At 45.4% G+C, this 16,512-nt stretch overlaps 1 protein-coding gene across 6 annotated transcripts in view; it reads right to left on the reverse strand.

Annotated features, from left to right (window-relative positions):
• Positions 1-16,512, reverse strand: part of LOC133574962 (2-oxoglutarate dehydrogenase complex component E1-like) — a 57,730-nt gene that overhangs the window by 33,765 nt on the left and 7,453 nt on the right. For all 6 annotated transcript variants that reach the window (XR_009811440.1, XR_009811439.1, XR_009811441.1 and 3 more), the window contains 8 exons: positions 12,987-13,178; positions 12,812-12,905; positions 6,863-6,978; positions 6,649-6,803; positions 6,441-6,587; positions 4,180-4,270; positions 3,937-4,116; positions 3,728-3,856 (listed from right to left, as the gene is read on the reverse strand). Coding sequence is in view for 3 of the 6 variants with exons in the window: in XM_061927356.1 (XP_061783340.1) it covers positions 3,728-3,856; positions 3,937-4,116; positions 4,180-4,270; positions 6,441-6,587; positions 6,649-6,803; positions 6,863-6,978; positions 12,812-12,905; positions 12,987-13,178 (1,104 nt within the window). In the remaining 3 variants the exon portion in view is untranslated. The remainder of the gene's footprint in view (positions 1-3,727; positions 3,857-3,936; positions 4,117-4,179; positions 4,271-6,440; positions 6,588-6,648; positions 6,804-6,862; positions 6,979-12,811; positions 12,906-12,986; positions 13,179-16,512) is intronic.

The raw sequence follows: 16,512 nt of genomic DNA on the forward strand, positions 1-16,512 counted from the left end.
TGTTCACTCCTTCACACAGATGAGTATAGAAAAATGTTTTCAACGGCCGAAAAGGGCTCGACTTGGAGAGGTGCAACCTGTTCAGCAGCAGGAGGAGGAGGAGGAGGTTGACTGACTGTGGCAGGACACCTCTGCCTCTGTTTCACTTCATGTTGCTGGTAAATAATATGGTTGTAGTAGTAGGCTAAAGTTAAATTATTTAGTATTCACTAATTAAAGGGGCAGAGCTTTAAGAGACATTTTAGCTTTTATATTTTATAAGATATAGTTTTTGTAAGAACCACAATTAATAAATATATTTCAGTGAATCACTTAATTGTTCAAATCTGTATATAAATATGTACATAAAATGTTGTAATTATATTCCAACTCCGCGTTCTTCTTGGTCATCGCCCCCCGACCACACCACCACAAATAGATGCCTGTCCTGTGGGAAACAGTGTATATATATATATATATATATATATATATATATATATATTCAAATAAATGTTTGTTTATTGTTTGTGTATAATCTGTTTTTAAATAGGAAATACCTAAACCGGTTAGAGCTGCTGTATTTGAAACGGGCTGGGTTCCAAATGAGCTCAACCCGCCCTGTTCCTGGTTCGCCCATGTAAGCCATGCGGCCCACGCCTAATTTCCTGTGTAGCGCTCTTATTTTCGGTTTCTTTTCCTGCATGTGTCCCCGAGCGCTCTGTCGCCTCACCTGCCGCTGACTGGCCACACCTGCTAGTGGTTGTAAATCAGCTGGCTTCTATAAACGCCTGCCTTTCCCTTTCGTCAGGATTGTTCCTTTATGAATGTTCCTGACTCAGTTTGCTGGAGGCTGCTATGTTTTCCTGCTGCACCTTGCGCTCATTAAAATGTAAGAAAAGACTCTCACCTGTCTGCTGCATCTTGGGGTCATGTGAGTCCCTGACACACGCCCACTAATACACACGTAGTGTTATTGGAAAAGCCTATGGTTGCAGTCCATGGTTAAAAAGGTAATATATTAACAATAGAAACCTTTTTGAAATCCTTTCATTCTCCAACATCTATTTAGTGTGCATGCATTATCCAGCCATGATGACAGCATGAACTTAACGTAAAAGTTGGACTAGTTGTGACATCATAGACATAGGGGTGTAACGGTACGTGTATTTGTATTGAACCGTTTCGGTTCGGTTCGGAGGTGTACCGAACGAGTTTCCACACGGACATATTAAGTAGCGTAACGCACGTTGTGTAAACAATGCACACCGAGGCACAACACACGGCATGCTAGCAGCTAACGGGCTAGGATAGACTGACCATACGTCCTCTTTCCACCGGACATGTCCTCTTTTGCGGAGCTGTCAGGGCGGAGTTTCTTAAATGCCTCAAATGTCCGGCATTTTGAGTTAGGGTTGTGTGTATTTTCAATGTACGTTCAGGGTTAAGAAGGGGTTAAAAACAAAACAAATTGTGCGAGCAGCAGCATTGGTGAGGGAGGGGCAGAGACAGAGAGAGAGAGAGAGAGAGTTATGATAAACGCGCATGCGTCGCCAGGCTCTGCTTTTTATCCATACATTTAATTTTTTATTATCTATAGCAGGGGTGTCAAAAGTGTGCCCCGGAGGCCATTTGCGGCACACAGCTAATGTTTTAAAGGCCAACGGCACATTCTAAAAATACTATTAAAATAAACAAAAACATTAGAACATTTAGAAAAAGTTGCAATGTTGACTAATAAAACAAAGCTGTTTTTTTTTCTTTTCAAACTCCATCCATCCATCCATCCATCTTCTTCCGCTTATCCGAGGTCGGGTCGCGGGGGCAGCAGCCTAAGCCGGGAAGCCCAGACTTTCCTCTCCCCAGCCACTTCGTCCAGCTCCTCCCGGGGGATCCCGAGGCGTTCCCAGGCCAGCCGGGAGACATAGTCTTCCCAACGTGTCCTGGGTCTTCCCCGTGGCCTCCTACCGGTCGGACGTGCCCGAAACACCTCCCGAGGGAGGCGTTCGGGTGGCATCCTGACCAGATGCCCGAACCACCTCATCTGGCTCCTCTCGATGTGGAGGAGCAGCGGCTTTACTTTGAGCTCCCCCCGGATGACAGAAATTCTCACCCTATCTCTAAGGGAGAGCCCCGCCACCCGGCGGAGGAAACTCATTTGGGCCGCTTGTACCCGTGATCTTGTCCTTTCGGTCATGACCCAAAGCTCATGACCATAGGTGAGGATGGGAACATAGATCGACCGGTAAATCGAGAGCTTTGCCTTCTGGCTCAGCTCCTTCTTCACCACAACGGATCGATACAGCGTCCGCATTACTGAAGATGCCGCACCGATCCGCCTGTCGATCTCACGATCCACTCTTCCCTCACTCGTGAACAAGACTCCGAGGTACTTGAACTCCTCCACTTGGGGCAAGATCTCCTCCCCAACCCGGAGATGGCACTCCACCCTTTTCCGGGCGAGAACCATGGACTCGGATTTGGAGGTGCTGATTCCCATCCCAGTCGCTTCACACTCGGCTGCGAACCGATCCAGTGAGAGCTGAAGATCTTGGCCAGATGAAGCCATCAGGACCACATCATCTGCAAAAAGCAGAGACCTAATCCTGCAGCCACCAAACCAGATACCCTCAACGCCTTGACTGCGCCTAGAAATTCTGTCCATAAAGGTTATGAACAGAATCTGTGACAAAGGGCAGCCTTGGCGGAGTCCAACCCTCACTGGAAACGTGTCCGATTTACTGCCGGCAATGCGGACCAAGCTCTGACACCGATTATACAGGGAGCGAACCGCCACAATAAGACAGTCCGTTACCCCATACTCTCTGAGCACTCCCCACAGGACTTCCCGGGGTACACGGTCGAATGCCTTCTCCAAGTCCACAAAGCACATGTAGACTGGTTGGGCAAACTCCCATGCACCCTGGAACACACCCTCCGGTTCCCCTTCTTAAAGAGAGGAACCACCACCCCGGTCTGCCAATCCAGAGGTACCGCCCCCGATGTCCACGCGATGTTGCAGAGTCTTGTCAACCAAGACAGCCCCACAACATCCAGAGCCTTAAGGAACTCCGGGCGGATCTCATCCACCCCCGGGGCCTTGCCACCGAGGAACTTTTTAACTACCTCGGCAACCTCAGCCCCAGAAATAGGAGAGCCCACCACAGATTCCCCAGGCCCTGCTTCCTCATAGGAAGACGTGCTGGTAGGATTGAGGAGGTCTTCGAAGTATTCTCTCCACCGATCCACAACATCCGCAGTCGAGGTCAACAGAACACCATCCCCACCATACACGGTGTTGACACTGCACTGCTTCCCCTTCCTGAGGCGGCGGATGGTGGTCCAGAATTGCTTCGAAGCCGTCCGGAAGTCTTTTTCCATGGCCTCACCGAACTCCTCCCATGTCCGAGTTTTTGCCTCCGCGACCGCTGAAGCCGCACACCGCTTTTCAAACTGTCATTGCTCAAAACATAATATTGAATCAAAATCAATGTTATTATGAATTATTGACCTATCCAAGGTTCCCATTACTTCACATCAAATATTCCACTAAGAAAAATATTTTTGGTGGAAGATTTTACAAATTTGGTAAATAAATAACCCAAAAATGTATATTTTGTTGTTTTCTTACTGTACGGAAAATGAACCGAACCGTGACCTCTAAACCGAGGTACGTACCGAACCGAAATGTTTGTGTAGCGTTACACCCCTACAAAGACATTTGTTCAATCCTGCAGGACGCCCCACGCACCTGGTTGTTGACCACCACGTGCACCGTGCCGTGCGTGGTGTAGGACGGCAAGTCCGAGAGGTGAAAGGTCTCGTAGACGACGCCCTGTCCGGCGAAGGCGGCGTCGCCGTGGATGAGTATGGACATCACCTTGAGAGCGGTAAACAAGACACATGTCACCAACGCGCCCTGACCACACGATGGCGCTCTCGCACGTAACGCCGCCGTACTTTCTTGCCCTTGGAGTCTCCGCTGTAGAACTGCTCGGCTTTGGTCTTCCCCTGCACCACGGGGTCCACGGCCTCCAGGTGGGAGGGGTTGGCCACCAGCGACAGCGTGACGTTCTTGTCGCTCAGGCTGTTCGTCCTCGTGTGGGACATGCCCAGGTGGTACTTGACGTCGCCGGATCCCTGAGAGCACACACGTCGGCGTGAGCTGGGTGGAAACGCTCACCGGGACATGCTGGGGAGAACCTCGTCAGCCGCCTCCAGCTTGGGATCAAACTGGCAGAAGATCTGGTCCAGTTCCTTGTGGACCACGTTGGCCAACACGTTGAGCCTCCCTCTAGAACAAAAAAAGACGTTCCAGTATGTTCTAGCTCAAACTGTGTATGTGTACCATTAGTGGTACTCCAAACAATCACTTGATTAAAATGGTCAACAATATTACATAAACTGTTCAATAAAACCTCTGCCTTCATTTTAATGAATAGTTAGGCCTACTATGCTGTTTTTTAATGTTGGTCATTATGGAGTCTTGTTCACGAGTGAGGGGAGAGTGGATGGTGAGATCGGTGCGGCGTCTTCAGTAATGCGGACGCTGTATCGATCCGTTGTGGTGAAGAAGGAGCTGAGCCGGAAGGCAAAGCTCTCAATTTACCGGTCGATCTACGTTCCCATCCTCACCTATGGTCATGAGCTTTGGGTCATGACCGAAAGGACAAGATCACGGGTACAAGCGGCCCAAATGAGTTTCCTCCGCCGAGTGGCGGGGCTCTCCCTTAGAGATAGGGTGAGAAGCTCTGCCATCCGGGGGGAGCTCAAAGTAAAGCCGCTGCTCCTCCACATGGAGAGGAGCCAGATGAGGTGGTTCGGGCATCTGGTCAGGATGCCACCCGAACGCCTCCCTAGGGAGGTGTTTAGGGCACGTCCGACCGGTAGGAGGCCACGGGGGAAGACCCAGGACACGTTGGGAAGACTATGTCTCCCGGCTGGCCTGGGAACGCCTCGGGGTCCCACAGGAAGAGCTGGACGAAGTGGCTGGGGAGAGGGAAGTCTGGGCTTCTCTGCTTAGGCTGCTGCCCCCGCGACCCGACCTCGGCTAAGCGGAAGATGGATGGATGGATGGATAAATTTTTTTTTTTAATTAATGAAAAACCGTATTTTTTATCACTGCAACCGTAACCCGGAATAGGTTGATGAAAACCGTACTAATTACGGGAAAACCGGAGTAGTTGGCAGGTATGGGAGCCCAGAGTAAAGCCGCTGCTCCTCCACATGGAGAGGAGCCAGCTGAGGTGGTTCGGGCATCTGGTCAGGATGCCGCCCGAACGCCTCCCTAGGGAGATGTTTAGGGCACGTCCGACCGGTAGGAGGCCACGGGGGAAGACCCAGGACACGTTGGGAAGACTATGTCTCCCGGCTGGACTGGGAACACCTCGGGATCCCCCGGGAGGAGCTGGACGAAATGGCTGGGGAGAGGGAAGTCTGGGCTTCTCTGCTTAGGCTGCTGCCCCCGCGACCCGACCTCGGATAAGCGGAAGATGGAAGGATGGATGGATTATGGTGGTCATTTGTGTGCTCCTTGAACCCCAAATTACTCAAGTTTTTTCTGAGGTGAAAAAAGTTAGAGAAGCACTGTTCCAGCAGGATCTCCAGCTCTCGCTGGATCGGTTTGCAGCCGAGTGTGAAGCGACTGGGATGAGAATCAGCACCTCCAAGTCCGAGTCCATGGTTCTCGCCCGGAAAAGGGTGGAATGCCATCTTCGGGTTGGGGAGGAGATCTTGCCCCAAGTGGAGGAGTTCAAGTACCTCGGAGTCTTGTTCACGAGTGGGGGAAGAGTGGATCGTGAGGTCGACAGGCGGATCGGTGCGGCGTCTTCAGTAATGCGGACGCTGTATCGATCCGTTGTGGTGAAGAAGGAGCTGAGCCGGAAGGCAAAGCTCTCGATTTACCAGTCGATCTACGTTCCCATCCTCACCTATGGTCATGAGCTTTGGGTTATGACCGAAAGGACAAGATCACGGGTACAAGCGGCCCAAATGAGTTTCCTCCGCCAGGTGGCGGGGCTCTCCCTTAGAGATAGGGTGAGAAGCTCTGCCATCCGGGGGGAGCTCAAAGTAAAGCCGCTGCTCCTCCACATGGAGAGGAGCCAGATGAGGTGGTTGGGGCATCTGGTCAGGATGCCACCCGAACGCCTCCCTAGGGAGGTGTTTAGGGCACGTCCGACCGGTAGGAGGCCACGGGGGAAGACCCAGGACACGTTGGGAAGACTATGTCTCCCGGGTGGACTGGGAACACCTCGGGATCCCCCGGGAGGAGCTGGACGAAATGGCTGGGGAGAGGGAAGTCTGGGCTTCTCTGCTTAGGCTGCTGCCCCCGCAACCAGACCTCGGATAAGCGGAAGATGGAAGGATGGATGGATTATGGTGGTCATTTGTGTGCTCCTTGAACCCCAAATTACTCAAGTTGAAAAAAGTTAGAGAAGCACTGTTCCAGCATGTAGAGCTCTGACCTGTGCGGCATCCCCATGACGACGCTCTCCACGCCGCTGCCGCAGGACATGTCGATGACGGTCTTGAGGGCCGGGATGAGCGACTCGCAACCTTCCAGGCCAAAGCGTTTCTCGGACGACCACTTCCTCTGGAGGAACTCCTCAAACCTGCCGGGGAGGCGCAGAAGCTGCAGCACGGCTCCCACAATGCGACGGACCGGCAACGCACCTGGTGGACTGGACCGTCCTGGTCAGCAGGGTCCGCTTCTCCTCCGGGCTGAAGCGCAGGATCCCCGGGCTCTCGAACCTCCGCCGGATCCACTGGCACTGCTGCACGTCGTTGATGAACATGAACTCCACGCCGATGTGCTGACAGTACGCCGTCTGCAGGGGCGAGGTCAGAGGTCAAGCGGTGTCGCCCCGCAAAGACGCGGGTGTGTCACCTCCAGGCGGCGCACGATCTCCCTCAGCGTCAGCGTGTCCTCACTGCCGCCGATGAAGGTGGTTTTTGGAAGACGGAACACTTTGTCCAAGTCTGACTCCTGCAGACCGTAAGAACCTTTCATTGGATAAATGGGTCAGAATATTAGGAACAGCACTTGAGGACTTCCTCCGTGGTTTTTCGCGAAGAAAGACGCACTGTCAGCGGGGCGGGGGAGGGGTTGAAAGTCTAACGATGTAAATCTGACTTGGACGTTTTGTGACCGTCAGCACACGACAATCTAATCACACTGCAGCAAGGAGGCGCTGATAAGGATGGCGAAGTCCAAAAAGACACGACCTATGACCCGGATGACTCCACATGAGCCCTCCCCCCCCAACACACACACGTTCTTTGCAGGAATGGTTATTCATTGATATTAATAACAGCCTGCTAAGCTAACAAGCTAGTGGTACTCATTACGCTGACTGGAAAATAATCCTTTGTTTACATCGCACTATTAACAAAACTGTCTCCAGAAAAAGAAATGAAATTAAAGCTGCAAGCAGCATTGGTCGGGCCCGCATATTTGGCAGGTGCTAGTCCTAAATGTCCCAATACTTTTGTCCAGTGATAGTCATAAGTGTCCCAATACTTTTGTCTACTTTTAGTCTGAAGTGTCCCAAGACTTTTGTCTAGTGTACCTACCTTGTCTGCATTGTGTGGGCACGTTGGTGCTTCCTGCTTTTAAGCAGCCATCTTAAAAAAACAGCAGCGCAGCGGGTCTTTGAAGGGTCATAAAATCAAAACCGGAGCAGTTAGAAAAAAAGCGCTTCTGTCATTGTAATCACAAGGGTTCAATCTCTCTCCTGTGTTAGTTTGAAGGCGAAACGACAAACGCGCTCAGAGGAGATAGTTTTTGAAGGAAGGTGACCGGTTTTTACAAAAAAAATTGTTTTGAAGGGGGAATAGCAAACTTCCTGTTGATTTTTGCTGGGGGTTGTCAATTTATGAAATGTAGGTCTAAGTGAGACCTACATAGAGGTTTTTGTTTCATGTCCCAGTGGGAGTTACAGGCAGTTTTGTCATTTTTTTCTTCCGAGGAGCAGTTTTTTTTGCGTTTTATTAAAAAATTGCAGTAGAGCGCAATTTTGAGATTTGGGGTTAGGTTTTTTTTTTTACTTCGCAATGTTTGCCAGTCCTGATGTGTGCGTTCAGTTTGGTGAGTTTTGAAGCATGTTAAGGGGATCAAAATACAGCTCAAAGAGGCAAAAGTTACTGTTTTTAGTACCTTTCTGTCTTGAAGGGGGAATTGCCAACTTCCTGTTGATTTTTGCCCGAGGATATACAATTATGAAAACTAGGTCTAAGTCAGACCTACATAGAGGTTTTTGTTTCATGTATCTCCGACCTTCCTAGTGGGAGTTACAGGCAGTCTAGTTGTTTTTTCCTAGGGGGCGCTAGAGCGCAATTTTGAGTTTTGGGGTTCGGTTTTTTCATTAAAAGACAATTTTCGCAGGTCCTGATGTGTGGGTCAAATATGGTGAGTTTTGAAGCATGTTAAGTGGGTCAAATTAGTGCTCAAAGAGGCGGCCGGTATAATAATAATAATAAAACTTTAGAAATTCAATAGGTCCTTATGTCCCATTGTATAAGGACTCCCTTTGGGAGTCCTTATACAATGGGCCATGCGGGCCCTAATTACAAGCATTTAATATGGAACAAGTAAACAATAAACAAACAAATAATAATAATAGAATAAAATACATCAATAAAATGGAATAAAAAATAAATCAATATTAAAGCTGCAAGCAGCGTTGGTCGGGCCCGCGTATTTGGCAGGTGCTAGTCCTAAGTGTCCCAATACTTTTGTCTACTTTCATTCTGAAGTGTCCCAAGACTTTTGTCTAGTGTACCTACCTTGTCTGCATTGTGTGGGCACGTTGGTGCTTCCTGCTTTTAAGCAGCCATCTTAAAAAAACAGCAGCGCAGCAGCATCAGCGCAACGGGTCTTTGAAGGGTCATAAAATCAAAACCGGAGCAGTTAGAAAAAAAGCGCTTCTGTCATTGTAATCACAAGGGTTCAATCTCTCTCCTTTGTTAGTTTGAAGGCGAAACGACAAACGCGCTCAGAGGAGATAGTTTTTGAAGGAAGGTGACCGGTTTTTACAAAAAATTTGTTTTGAAGGGGGAATAGCAAACTTCCTGTTGATTTTTGCTGGGGGTTGTCAATTTATGAAATGTAGGTCTAAGTGAGACCTACAGAGAGGTTTTTGTTTCATGTCTCTCCGACCTTCCCAGTGGGAGTTACAGGCAGTTTTGTCATTTTTTTTCTTCCGAGGAGCAGTTTTTTTTTGCGTTTTATTAAAAAATGGCAGTAGAGCGCAATTTTGAGATTTGGGGTTAGTTGTTTTTTTAGTTCGCAATGTTTGCCAGTCCTGATGTGTGTGTTCAGTTTGGTGAGTTTTGAAGCATGTTAAGGGGGTCAAAATACAGCTAAAAGAGGCAAAGTTACTGTTTTTAGTACTTTTTTGTCTTGAAGGGGGAATTGCCAACTTCCTGTTGATTTTTGCCCGAGGATATACAATTATGAAAATTAGGTCTAAGTCAGACCTACATAGAGGTTTTTGTTTCATGTATCTCCGACCTTCCTAGTGGGAGTTACAGGCAGTCTAGTTTGTTTTTTTCCTCCGACCTTCCTAGTGGGAGTTACAGGCAGTCTAGTTTTTTTTTTTCCTAGGGGGCGCTAGAGCGCAATTTTGAGTTTTGGGGTTCGGTTTCTTTATTAAAAGACAATTTTCGCAGGTCCTGATGTGTGGGTCAAATATGGTGAGTTTTGAAGCATGTTAAGTGGGTCAAATTAGTGCTCAAAGAGGCGGCCGGTATAATAATAATAATAAAACCTTAGAAATTCAATAGGTCCTTATGTCCCATTGCATAAGGACTCCCTTTGGGAGTCCTTATACAATGGGCCATGCGGGCCCTAATTACAAGCATTTAATATGGAACAAGTAAACAATAAACAAACAAATAATAATAATAGAATAAAATACATCAATAAAATGGAATAAAAAATAAATCAATATAATGGAATAAAACAATAAAAGACTCACGCCGATTTAAAAGCCAGAGAATAAAAGTGGGTTTTAAGACAACAACAGTGGGGGCCATTCTGACATGAGGGGGCAGAACACTCCAAAGTTTAGGGCCAACAAGAGAGAAGGTCCCCTAGTTATAAGCCTCGTTTTAGACAAGTTGGAACCGACCCTCGGACCTCAACGCGCGAGCTGGAGCATAAATGTGGATGAGGTCCGTGATGTACTTTGGGGCCGGTCCATTCAAAGCTTTAAAAACAAACATTTTAAAATCTAAAATGAATAGAAAGCCAAAGCAGGGAATCAGGGTGATGTGCTCTTTTTTTTGGTACCGGTACCAAAATGTGTTTCGATACTTTTCGGTACTTTTCTATCTAAAGGAGACCACAAAAATTTTCATTATTGGCTTTATTTGAACAAAAAATCTTAGGGTACATGAAACATATGTTTATTATTGTAATTTAGTCCTTAAATAAAATAGTGAACATACTAGACAACTTGTCTTTTAGTAGTAAGTAAACAAACAAAGACTCCTAATTAGTCGTATGCAGTAACATATTGTGTCATTTATACACCTATTATTTTATCAGAATTATTAAGGACAAGCTGTAAAAATGAATTATTAATCTACTTGTTCATTTACTGTTAATATCTTCTTACTTTCTCTTTCAACATGTTCTATCTACACTTCTGTTAAAATGTAATAATCACTTATTCTTCTCTTGTTAGATACTTTACATTAGTTTTGCATGATACCACAAATGTAGGTATCGATCCGATACCAAGTAGTTACAGGATCATACATTGGTCATATTCATTTCTTGAGTTTATAAACATAATATACATTTTAAAAAAACAAAAGAAGATGTTGTGATGCCAAAAAATATCGATGTAGTCATAGTAGTATCGACTAGATACGCTCCTGTACTTGGTATCATTACAGTGGATCCACCGATGGCGTTTGTTTACATTTTGATGCCGGTGAGCTACAGTGTGTAGTGAAACATGTTTAGCTATTCCTCGTCCTGCAGTGTTAATGATACTTGTAAGAAACTTACTTTATTTGTCGCCATGGAGGCAAGATCAGTGATTTAGAAGTAGCTAAAAAACTGTGATACTACTATGATTACCGGTACATTGATATTTTTTATCGTCACAATTTTTTTTTTCCTTTTTAAAAAAATTAATATTATGTTTATAAAGTCAGGAAATATGTCCCTGGACACATGAGGACTTTGAATATGACCAATGTATGATCCTGTAACTACTTGGTATCGGATTGATATCATCCAAAACTAATGTCAAGTATCAAAGAAGAGAAGAATAAGTGATTATTACATTGTAACAGAATTGTCGATAGAACATGTTAAAACAGAAAATAAGCAGATATTAACAGTAAATGGACAAGTAGATTAATAACCAATTTTTACAGTTTGTCCCTCATAATGTTGACAAAATGGAATGATAAATGACACAATATGTTACTAATTATGAGTCTTTGTTTGTTTACTTACTACCGTATTTTCCGCACTATAAGGCGCACCTAAAAACCACAAATTTTCTCAAAAGCTGACAGTGCGCCTTATAACCCGGTGCGCTTTATATATGGATTAATATTAAGATTCATTTTCATAAAGTTTCGGTCTCGCAACTTCGGTAAACAGCCGCCATCTTTTTTCCCGGTAGAACCGGAAGCGCTTCTTCTTCTACGCAAGCAACCGCCAAGGTAAGCACTTGCCCCCATAGAACAGGAAGCGCTTCTTCTTCTACTGTAAGCAACCACCCGCCCGCGTAGAAGAAGAAAAAGCGCGCGGATATTACCGTACGTTTCATTTCCTTTGTGTGTTTACATCTGTAAAGACCACAAAATGGCTCCTACTAAGCGACAGGGATCCGGTTCATGAAAAGACGCAATCTCTCCATCCGCACACGGATTACTATTTCACAGCAACTGATATTCCTGTGAACCGCACTGTGGATACAACGGGAGCACGTACGGTGAATATTCGCACCACAGGGAATGAGAAGTCATCCTTGACTGTGGTTCTAGCTTGCCATGCTAATGGCCAGAAACTTCCACCCATGGTGATATTCAAAAGGAAGACCTTGCCAAAAGAGACCTTTCCAGCCGGCGTCATCATAAAAGCTAACTCGAAGGGATGGATGAAGAAAAGATGAGCGAGTGGTTAAGGTAAGTTTAAGTTTACGCGAAGAGGCCGGGTGGCTTTTTTCACGCAGCTCCGTCCATGTTGATATACGACTCCATGCGCGCCCACATCACGCTGGTTTTAATATATTATTAAAGTTTGACTGACCTATCTGACTGTTTTTTTGACATTCCTTTAGCGCAGTTAGATGCGGCTTATAACACGGGGCGGCTTATAGGTGGACAAAGTTTTGAAATATGCCGTTCATTGAAGGCGCGGCTTATAACCCAGGGCGCCTTATGGTGCGGAAAATACGGTACTAAAAGACATGTTGTCTAGTATGTTCACTATTTTATTTAAGGAAGACATTGCAATAATAAACATATGTTTAATATACCCTAGAATTTGGTGTTAAATTAAAGCCAATAATGCCATTTTTTGTGGTCCCCTTTATTTAGAAAAATATCTAAATTTATTTTGGTATCGGTACCAAACTATTGGTATCATGACAACTCTAAGGACTACTATGCTCCTGTATGGTAATGTAGGTCATTATGGTGGTACTTGGAGAACCAAGTGGTACTTGGTGAAACAAAGCTTGAGAACCAGTGGATTAGAGGGAAAAATCAAACAATTTGTTTAATTAGCATATTTGCATATCATTATCAGGCTAACGGTGGATGGAGGAAGCAGAGAAGGACATCAAATAAAAAGTAAAGTGAGCCTCACCAACTTTGTTTAAGCCGATGCTACAGGGCGCGTCATCCAGGTCCACACAGCTGATGTCCAGAGGGTCCAACTTGGCGAGGTGATGCCCTCGCACCTGCGGAACAGAACTTCCTGTTTACTAGCACCGACATGGACCCACTGACAGGTCGAAGGTGGCGAAAGAGGAGAGACACACCTGGTATGCGCGGATGAGCGTGTGGACCGCCAGGTGATCGCCTACCAGCGTCTCTAAATCTGTCTCGGCGGCGCTCAACGGCGCCGTCGCAGTGGCCCGCCCCGAAAGACACTCTTGCAGTGGCGGCAGGGCCTGGTGGGCGGGGCCGGGCGCAGCGCCGGCTTTGGCGTTGCGGAAAAAGACGTCCCAGGACTACAGGGAGCGGGGATAACGTTCAAAATTGATGAATTTGAATAACTTGTGATGAAATATCGTACATGTGATGTATTATAGCGTTGTCAATGATGACCTTGTATCAAGACATTGATACAACGTTGATTGCACGTCTATACGTTTTTTTAAACTGACTTCTAAACAACGTTGTAAAATAGTTATATTTGTAAATCTACATTTTGTAAATCCTAGGGAGGCGTTCGGGTGGCATCCTGACCAGATGCCTGAACCACCTCATCTGGCTCCTCTCCATGTGGAGGAGCAGCGGTATGGCGTCACATTAGTGCCAAAAATCCGAGCGCATAAAAACTGTTATCGCGCCCTGATTCTCCACTTCGTGTGCGCGCGCGACACCCTTTTGCGCGCGCGTGGTGCCTTTCTGTGCGCGCGCGGCGCCTTTCTGCGCACGCGCGGCGCCTTTCTGCGCACGCGCGGCGCCTTTCTGCGCGCTCTCTGTGTACTCCTGGCATCTCTCCTCGCGCTGTCATGTTTCTTTTTGGCACTTTGGGGGCGGGTATGCTTAGACGGCCCCTTCTTTCTGATTGGTCAGGCGAAAAATGCTCAGAGCCAATCAGAAGTATAGCAGGGTGGGTCATCGTCAACAGAGGTGGGTAGAGTAGCCAGAAATTGTACTCAAGTAAGAGTACTGTTACTTTAGAGATTTATTACTCAAGTAAAAGTAAGGAGTAGTCACCCAAATATTTACTTGAGTAAAAGTAAAAAGTATGTTGTGAAAAAACTACTCAAGTACTGAGTAACTGTTGAGTAACATACACACACATATCATATATATATATATATATATATATATATATACACATGTATACACATACATTGATATATACAGTATATCATTTATATTTATTTATTTTGCCGTTTTTGTTTACATGTTAAAGGTGTTTTAATGAATATACATGCATGTTTAACACATATAGATTCCTTTCTTTCATGTTGACAAGAATATAGGTTGGTGTATTACCTGATTCTGATGACTTGCATTGATTCTAATCAGACAGCAGTGCTTAACGTCCACGTTTTCAAATGCAGGAGAAAAAAAGTTCCTCCTTTCTGTCTAATACCACATGAAAGTGGTTGGTTTTTGGTATCTTATTTGTCCAGCTTCCATATTCGTTTTTATACACTTTACAAGAAATACATTGGCGGCAAACTCCGTAGCTTGCTAGCTTGTTTGCGCTGGCTTTCGGAGACTCTTATTTTGAAAGCGCAGGCGCGATGGAGCGGCACTTTTATTGTGAAGACAGGAACTGTGCAGTCAGTCTTTAGGCTTGTGACGGGATGTACGTTTGAAATAAAAGTGTCTTTTTTCCTTCACACTTTTGATTGATTGATTGAAACTTGTATTATTAGATTGCACAGTACAGTATATATTCCGTACAATTGACCACTAAATGGTAACACCCCAATAAGTTTTTCAACTTGTTTAAGTCAGGTCATGTGACCGCCTGGCTCTGTTTGATTGGTCCAACGTCACCAGTGACTGCATCTGATTGGTGGAACGGAGTCAAACGTCACTAGTGACTGCATTTTATTGGTGGAACGGAGTGGAACGTCACCAGTAACGCAGGCACTATGAAGGTCTGTCTGACAGACCAAAACAAACAAAGCGTGCATTAACAGATCGATAAAAATTAGTAGCGAGTAGTGAGCTGAATGTAGATAAAAGTAGCGGAGTAAAAGTAGCGTTTCTTCTCTATAAATATACTCAAGTAAAAGTAAAAGTAAGTTGCATTAAAACTACTCTTAGAAGTACAATTTATCCCAAAAGTTACTCAAGTAGATGTAACGGAGTAAATGTAGCGCGTTACTACCCACCTCTGATCGTCAATATGTATCAAGATTTACGGAGGAAGAAGTGGATAAAAAAATGTTGCGCGCTGATGAAGGTTATTTCATACCACATAAACACAATACATGGTAATACAAAATGTGACCCAAATAAATAATAAGACAACAAACACCATAATCACATCTTTCAGCCAGAACTGGTCCACCAGCAATAACATCCAACCATAACATTTTATATTTTCACTTCTTCTTGGAACATTTGTTTTCTAATTTATGGAATTTCTTTTGATTCAGCCATAAAATTAATGAAATAATCTTTGAATTTTGTTTTTAAAATGTTAAAAATAGCTTTTAATAATGTATTCTGAAACAGTTTAAAATAATCAGAGAACTGACTAACACTGACCCTACACAACTATGTTGCACAATTAAGTCTTTTTTTTTTTTTTAAAGCGAAAGAGGTAATTTCAACAGGTACAGCATCCTATGTCATATCTACATGTAATAAGATTTGTAACAAGGCAAACCGTTTGTAAATTGGTCGAAAATCGAGCAAGTTATGGTAATTTAATTAGTACATGTACCATTGACATCAATGTAATGATTGAGGCTAGATGTCCGAGGTAAGATGGCTACAACGTTGCTACACTGGAGAATGATTGGTCATATGAAAAATGCTCACAGCCAATCAGAAAGGAGGGGCCGTCTAAGCATACCCGCCCCCAAAGTGCCAAAAAGAAACATGACAGCGCGAGGAGAGATGCCAGGAGTACACAGAGAGCGCGCAGAAAAGTGTCGCGTGCGCGCAGAAAGGCACCACACGCGCGCAAAAGGGTGTCGCGCGCGCGCACTAAGTGGAGAATCAGCGCGCGATAACAGTTTTTATGCGCTCGGATTTTTGGCACTAATGTGACGCCATACAGCGGCTTTACTTTGAGCTCATCCCGAATGACAGAGCTTCTCAGCCTATCTCTTAGGGCAGGGGTCAGCAACCTTTACCAGTCAAAGAGCCATTTTGACCAGTTTCACAAATTAAAGATAACAATGGGAGCCACAAAAAAAAATTTTTAATTTAAAATGAAATAACACTGCATAATAAGTTGTTGTTTTTTTTGCTTTGTGCTATGTATAAACCAGGGGTCTCAGACACGCTGCCCATACCTTAATATGGAATTTGAATGCTGGTGCGGCACGCGGGTTTTATATGAATGGCGCTTGTCAGCGTCATGCATGCCGTGATGGTACAGCATATAGCACCCGCTACAACCAGCGTGCCTGATCAGCCACACCTTGTATGGGACTTCCGCATACTCACGTACGTGACAGCAAGGCATACTTGTTCAACAACCACACAGGTTTACTAATAATGCGCCACACTGTGAACCCACACTAAACAAGGATGACAAACACATTTCGGGAGAACATCTGCACCATAACACAACATAAACACAACAGGACAAATACCCAGAATCCCATGCAGCCCTAACTCTTCCGGGCTACTAGAGAT

Source organism: Nerophis lumbriciformis, linkage group LG32 (assembly GCF_033978685.3).
Source record: "Nerophis lumbriciformis linkage group LG32, RoL_Nlum_v2.1, whole genome shotgun sequence".
Classification (NCBI taxonomy): Eukaryota; Metazoa; Chordata; class Actinopteri; order Syngnathiformes; family Syngnathidae; genus Nerophis; species Nerophis lumbriciformis.